This window comes from Toxorhynchites rutilus, chromosome 1, assembly GCF_029784135.1.
Source record: "Toxorhynchites rutilus septentrionalis strain SRP chromosome 1, ASM2978413v1, whole genome shotgun sequence".
NCBI classification, from domain to species: Eukaryota; Metazoa; Arthropoda; class Insecta; order Diptera; family Culicidae; genus Toxorhynchites; species Toxorhynchites rutilus.
This window is the reverse complement of record NC_073744.1, coordinates 15,920,778-15,928,694: the sequence shown is the minus strand read 5'-3', so window position 1 is coordinate 15,928,694 and position 7,917 is coordinate 15,920,778. Positions and strand designations below refer to the sequence as shown.

Genomic DNA, 7,917 nt, shown 5'->3' with positions numbered 1-7,917 from the left:
ATAATGTACACTGGACTCCTCCGGCACACAGAGTCCAGTCCACTCCTCCGGCACACAGAGGAAAACTACATCCTGCTCGTAGGAGTTCTCTAAACAGTCATGACTCTGATGGACATCGAAAAGGCATTCGATAATGTCTGGCATGACGGACTGGTATTTAAGCTTCAGAGATTCGACTTCCCAGAATATCTGGTGAAAACTTTCCAGAAATATCTCCATGGTAGAACATTCAAAGTATACATTGCTGATGCGCTCTCGGAGACGTACCCGGTCGCAGCTGGTGTCCCCAAAGGGAGTATTCTGGGTTCGCTACTGTACAACCTGTACACTTCGGACATTCCTCCTTTACCCGGTGTCGATGTTTGCCAATGATTCGAAAACCCTCTACAACGGACGTGTCATCAACGCCCAAGCTCCAAACCGGACTCAACGCTCACGTCGAATATCTTTTTTTTGTTTTGTTTTGACCTGGAAGTTTCGAGTAAACGCGGCAAAAACCCAAGGGATTATTTTCGCAAAATGTAACACGGAGCGATTTAAGCCTACGTCGAGATTGAAAGTACTGAACAGCGAGATAGAGTAGTCACCTGATGTTCGCTACCATGGTGTGATTCTCGATAGCAAACTTTTCTTCTGTCCGCACGTAAATGATCGCGTAAACAAAGCCATCACCATGTTCCGTAACCTCTACCCGATCATCGCCAGGCGAGCCAAAACATGTACTGGGAACAAACTGGCGGTATTCAAACAGATGGTGTCTGGAGTGGATGTGCTAGATCTCACCTGAATTAGCTTCAGGTAATCTAGAACCGCTTCCTGAAGCTAATACTCAATCTTCCGTGGCACACGAGAACCACTGACGTCCACCGGCTAGCTTGTTTTGGCCCAATAGGAATTAGAATCGAGCAGTTCGAACAACGACACATAGCCAGATCCTGACAGGTCGGAATGGCAAAAAAATCAGAGACCTTTATCCCTAAATTTTGTAAATGTGTGTACATAGTAGATTAAGTGTATTTAAATCAAACAACAATAGTTCAGTAGCAACTAACAAAATGGTACATCAACCATCTACGAAAAATATATATTTTATATAAATTAATTATATCAATAACAGCTGGACTAAAGATTGAATCACCATGTGGAATCTTTCACACTGTAAACTAATTGTAAATCAAAAATTAAACTAATAAAATTGAATAAAATAAAAAATAATTGGGTAAACAGTTCCCTATTATTTTCTCGGTAGTGCCAGTAGTATATCTCGCGTAATATCGATCATACAATTTTCAATTTAGGCTCGTTGTAAAGGTTTTCGCACATTTCGCACTAAAAAAAATCTTTTGCGATTTTTTGTTTGTTCCATTCAATTGTGAGTATCAGGTTGTTAACAATGGAGATCAACAAAAAGAAAATTCGGTACATCACATCTCACACTTTTCTTTTTATGAAGGCGAAATTTCGAGCCAGGCCACTGAAATTGTGAATGGTGTGTATAGTGCCGATACTGCAGCAGTAAAATACGTGCAATTCAATTTATTTAAAAAACATTTTTAAAATTTTTTTAAATTTTTTTTCTAACAAACCAATCAATTTTCTTAATTTTTTTTCATGTTTTAATTTTTTTTCGGTGCAATACTCTAAATTCTGATCTCTACAGTCAACGAATGGACCGTTTGAGGCTAGCGGTTGACCAGAAACGTCCAGAATTGGCCAAAAGAAGAAGCGTTGTGTTCCATCAGTACATCACAAGGATACACAATTCCGAGAGTTTGATTGGGATGTTTTAATGCATCTACCATATAGTCAGGACCTGGTATGAAACGATTACCTGGTATCAAACGATTACCACCTTTTTTTTGCATTGTAAAATTTTCATAACGATAAGAAACTGGGACCAATAGAAGGTTGTAAAAATCTATTGCTAGAGTTTTTCGCCAGTAAGAACCAAGACTTCTGCGATAGAGATATTATGAAGCTACATTTAGAAAGGCAACAAATTTTACAACCAAACATGTGCATTCCGAAGCATATTAAAAATGGTTTGAATTTCACCCAAAAATAATGGATTACTTTTTCCCCAACCTAATATAATGGAAAAAATGACAACTATGTTTTATCGCTACAGACACCATTAAACTGTTCATCTGTAAGGTTGGATGGCAAGGATGTTCTCGGACCATGGCACTAAACCACTGGGGAGGAATCTGCGTCGTGAAAAGATGCCTAGAAGTTCTTGTTCCCCTTGATTATATAAGAGGAAGGAACAAGGAGCATCATGGCTGATCCATTATTGATCTGTCTCCCCCGTTGAAGACCTGTGAAACCGAGTATTGCCGTATCCTTAGTCTTGTTGTACATTCCATGTTATCGGCGCTTGAATTAAAATTTATTTATTTGAGAATCGTAATTAATTTTTTTGTTCCTTGCGCTCATGGATAATCGGTAGTACACTGTATTAATTTATTCCAATATAGCGAACACTGACAAAAAATGGAGAAATAAGCTTGCATATGAGCATATTTGTTCTTGGTCTAGAATGAGCAACCAATCAACCAATCTCATTATCCAATAATATGCAGAATTTTCTAGAAACAACCGCTTTATTAGTTTTGTTTTTCGTGTGATTTCATTACAATCATCGCATCAAGCAGACTTTAAGTGTTTGTGTGACATATTCACCATAAAGAAAAAAATAATTCACCTCAATGGCGTTTGTTGCTCAAGTGCAAGATTCGCGTTGACAGTGATACTGTGTCGTCGTCTGTTGGCGACTTCCAATTAGGGGCCTCAATTTGGGTCCCAAACTCGTTACTGAAATCTGTATCAGATTAGAAGAAACGAAACCGGTTTTAAAATGTTAAAATTTGAATGAAAATGTTCACATCATGTTATTTATTTACTTGAAACACGTATTTTTTACTTTTATTCGACTATATGGCTATACATTTCCAACATTGTTTCTAAATCTTTTCATTATAATATAAAGTTTTCTTCAAAAACAATTTTCATACGAGATTTTCCACCTCCTGCAAAAAAAGTGTTTTTTTTATTTAAATATAATACTATTTTGATACAGGAAAATTAATTTTCATTCATAATTTTAATTTTGAAAACGTGTTCATTCCGTCCGAAAAACAGTTATTCTTTGACGCTCCCCTAAACTAGTGAACGAAGCTCAATGCTATCAACGCGGATTACATAAGCAATATATTTAACCATTCTATGAATCTTCTGAGAGGCAGCTGTGATAAATTCTGAGTCCGCTTTATGTTATTTTTCAACAATTCATTTGGGCAAAATCCTGCAATCCTCTCAGCATTTAATTAATTCTTTTTATTGATTGAGTTAGAAAATTGAAATAAAAAAAGAAAGTTATATTTTTTCCTCGAGAATACACCTTACAAATCAATTAAATCTAGAGTAACATGTCAAAAGGGTCTATCTTCTTTGATCGATTCTCTTCATCAACTTTCTCTTTCGATAACCACGGTGTTTCAGACGGATTTTGCTCCAGTTTTGCCGTCTAGTTTGATAAACGAGATTTTCTTTCACACTCCTTATCGTCGAAAACATAGGGAAATGCTTTTACCGATGAGGTATTAATGAAAGAAAATGTAGATGGAGAGAGTCAATCAAAGAAGATAGGCCCTTTTGACATGTTGCTCTAGAAATGACAGGTAAATCGTTTTTTATCTACTTCAATGTTTTGATATGGACTAGACTAAAGTTTTGAAGGACGGTCTTTATACAGTGCAATATCAATGTGTTATGTTCGGTTTGAAACTGCCACATTGCCCACAAATGAGTTATTTTGTATTTATTGTAACTTCATTATCGTCGTCGGCAATACACAAAAAAATTGGATACCCACTATAAGGTTCTGTTATCCAGTATGTAGTCGAGGACTCTTTGTATATTCCAATATTCATAGGAATACATCGTTTGTTTTCGAGAATACTGTGGCTTGTGCCATTTCACATCTTTCGCCGAGCAGAATAAAAGGGAATGGTTCTTTCGGTTTGCATGTTATCTAATGAAAATGTGTTATTTGGCACTGTCACATTATCCAAGTTTTAATAAAAAATGATTCATTGAAATGAAAAAAAATATCTGTCGAATATAGTAGCATTCAGGCAGAATGAAGCGTCAAACATTTTCAGACAAAAAGCATTAACCAAAGTAGGGAGAACAAATATTCCAGACATGCTATGTGCCAAAACCTAAATTTTTATCCACTCACCACTCTAGAACACTTTGACAGATAAATTCCCCACACGTAGCCAAACTGTCAGCCTATGCCGTCGTGATTTTTCCTTCCTCACGTCAGTCTCTGCGCTACAATAGGTCGGGTCAGATGTGTCAAAAATTGTTCGCTTTGCAAAGTAAAACGGAATAGTGTGTAGGCTACCGATGCAGCAGCAGCAGCAACAAATCGATTCAGCCCCGACTCAGGGGCACAAGCAGCTAATGCGCGTCCGCTCAAAGACGTGCGACGTGCGGGGTTGCCCCTCCAACAGTTTGCGCAACCCAGATCTGCTTTTCGTCGGTGTCCCGGGTCATTGTTTCCCCGAACGACGCTTCGTTTGGTTGACACTGATGCAAGCGATTCGTGACAAGAAACGAAGTTACGTTTGTTCTCGTCATTTTAAGGTGCGATAACCCTGTTATGAAGAATCAAGATGGTTGCCAATTGGATTGGTGGTGTGCATCTGTTTTCATATGACTTTGTTTTCCACCTACAGATTCCCGATGATTTTAAAGATTTTCATGAATTTATTTCTGCCCCACCGGGCTATAAGCGTCAACTAATGGTAAAAAAGGGTGTCGTACCGCATCTCAACATGCCACCGAGCAACAACACTGGGCTACCGCCGTTGACAGACAAATGGCAGATGACGCTTCCTGTCACGTTGACGGAAAGTCATCGGATCAAAGAAGCAGCGTCTATGGCTGCTGCGCCGACTGCAAGTGTTTTGAGCCGTTTTCAGAGCACTACCGGAACGTCGGTGCGTCAACAGGGGTGGACGCAGGATTTGCCCCAGCGAAAAACATGTATGCCCAGCAATAACAACAGAAACAATGATAGGATACAGCTGAACAAAGCGATACAAACTGATTCTAAAAGCGATTTTTGTGGACTTCGGGTGGTACGGCCTAGTTTACAGTACTGCAGATTGTGCTTGAAGCGGCACGATCTTGAGCCTATCTTTGCCGGTGATCAGACTTTAATTGAACCCGATTTGATCGATAAAATATATCGGAATTTAGGGATAATGGTAAGCCAAAAGAAATGTTACTGCGTAGAAGCAATTTGTAATTTTTTTTATTGTTTGATAGATCACTGCACAGTGCGATTTTCCCTCCTCGATCTGTTCCGGCTGCTATCAAAGCGTATATGAGTTCGCCAAATTCTACGAGTTGGTACGAAAACATGACAGATCTTTGTGGGTGTCTACTAGCTCTCAAGGAAAGACCAATCCCAAGAATCTTCCTGTGCAGACATCTACTTCTGTTCGAACGAAAACCACCGCACTAAAGCAACCCGTATTTCGAGTGCATAATGCCTCTGTACCGAAAGTTATTCCGAACATTTCTTTGCAACAGACGGAACGCCAAGAGGATTCTCTGTTAGTGGTGGGTCACGTAGAGGACGTTCGAACGTACGAACAAAGACAGAAAACTATTGAAAGAAATCAACCGCGAGAGCAGCGCATTCAAGACACGCTCATTCCTGTTCCCTACAGGCGGAAGCCAATGTTGGACCCACTTCAAAACATTGAAGAACAGACGGATCGGTCGGTTGAAACAGATGCCCCGGCGAGGGGAGTCCAAATGGGTGATCGCATCGTTCCGGTCACTTTTATCGAAGCTCAGATCGACACGCATGATTCAAATAGTGAGTCTACGGAAATTAATGTTTCGAAATTGGAACAAACTTCATCTTCCGGGCAAAGCGCTGCTGCCGGACAAACGGAAGAAACGACGGTGAAAGATGAGATTGGCGATGACCTGGGAAACGAACCTACCCGGCAAACCAAATCTGTTGAGCCCTCACCTGACGTGCTTCAAGCGGTCAAGTTAATATCGAAGACTGTTCTAGAAGCAGCTTCTCAACAGAGAACTTCTTCCAGGATTTTAGGGACGAAATCGAAATATTCGTGCGATAATAAGGTATCAAAAATTTGGAAAATAATCCATAGCGATCGGAAGAAGATCTCCGTAGAAAATAAATCGTTGCCAACGAATCGTGTGGTGTCGAAAGTGAGTCGGGGGATTAAATTCCCAGGCACATTAACTACTCTATTTTCTGGGGGGAAGAAAAATGTATCTAAGCAGCAGCAGCAGATCGAGGCAACGCCGTCAAAAAATTCCGAAGCCGTTAAACCGATTAAGAAGCCCGAAGTGTTGAAATCAAGCGTAAGTTCTCAACTGTCCGAAACATTGAAGGTTAAAGAACCGGAACCGAAGCCAACCGATGGCGTCCAACAAAAGCTGAAAGAGAACGATGCCGTTTCAAAAGCCGTTAAACCGATTAAAAAGCCCGAAGTGTTGAAATCAAGCGTAAGTTCCCAACAGTCCGAAACATTGAAGATTACAGAACCGGAACCGAAGCCAACCGATTGCGTCCAACAAAAGCTGAAAGAAAACGATGCACGTTCAAAGGCCGTTCCCATTACATCCCCCCGTACAGCACGTGCCCGGAAAATTCCGCTGAAATATAAAGATACTGTGGGTTTCCCGATGCCTAAAATTATAATCGTTAAGAAAGAGTCGGAGCCTCCGTTGGAACAGTCACAGCGGGTGACGGAAAAATCTAAATCCAAACCTCCCACCAGCCAGAAATCGGAAGTGCCCGCGGAAGTCAAAACGCCACAACGCATTGAAGAATCAGTTCAAACGCCAGAGGTAATTCCCGAAGAACGGACAACCAGAGCAAGAGGACGCCCGCGGAAATATGATCAGCCAGTAGAAGCCGATCCGAAGCCGCCTCCCAAACCGATTGGTCGACCTTCGAAGCGGAAATCGGATTCCATCACCAGTCAGGTTGAGCTAAAGGAAACGATCACTACCAAGCTATCTAAAGTGGACAATTTAGATAAGAACACCGAACAGACACAGTCACAGCGTCAGAAAAATCCTAGAGCGAATGGTTCTCGTAAAAGTGCACCGGCGAAAATTTCCGAGGAAAAAGGGAAAGAAACAACGCAGAACACCGTTGTTTCGTCACAGGATTGGAAATGCCCGTTCTGTCCGGACAGAAACTTCGACCAAAAGAAGGGTTTGGTGAAGCATCTGCGGAAGAGGCACGGAATGGATTACGCGCTTGTGCGACAGAGACTGGCCATCTACGGAGGAAATTGGCGATAGAGCAGGAGTGTTCCCGGGAAGGCTAGGCTATTCTTTGTTTTTTTTTTCTCAGAAAAATAACCGTTGTATATATACGATTTTTTATATTGTTTTAATTGTACTTAGGTCGTTATTATGTGAGAGTTAGTTTAGCTTGCAGAAAATAATTTGAAGATTAATTATTAACTATTTTGTTTGCCCACAAAATCATTTCACATGCGAAAGAAACTGTCGAATATTGGAATAATATGATCACTCAGTAAAGCAAACGGATGAATGGATAGTGTCTTTTATTTCTCGTGACATTTTGATTCTTATTACTTGAGTTGCATTATGTTCAGCTACGACAAACTGTTCCTCTACCAAAAGTTGCGATATCGTTCATTTGATATCTCTTTTTTTGATATTTTTTTCTTGTGTCTCGACTACTGTTCTTTTGGAATTTTTACTTGTTTTTATGTTTTGTTTATATTGTCGCTTTCCAAAGAAGTTTATTTCTATTCTACAGGCATTGACCAGTGCTACAGTTAGTGTGATCGATTGTAGTACATCGGGTCTTCGTAGCCA

General features: G+C 40.2%; 1 protein-coding gene across 1 annotated transcript; it reads left to right on the top strand.

Moving 5' to 3' along the window:
- The first annotated feature begins 4,323 nt into the window (after window positions 1–4,323).
- Window positions 4,324–7,629, top strand: LOC129772493 (enolase-phosphatase E1-like). Its single transcript, XM_055776211.1, has 3 exons — window positions 4,324–4,653; window positions 4,746–5,279; window positions 5,341–7,629. Exons 1-3 carry the CDS (start codon window positions 4,414–4,416, stop codon window positions 7,369–7,371), a joined length of 2,805 nt encoding a protein of 934 aa, XP_055632186.1. The 5' UTR covers window positions 4,324–4,413; the 3' UTR covers window positions 7,372–7,629.
- The last annotated feature ends 288 nt before the right edge of the window (window positions 7,630–7,917 follow it).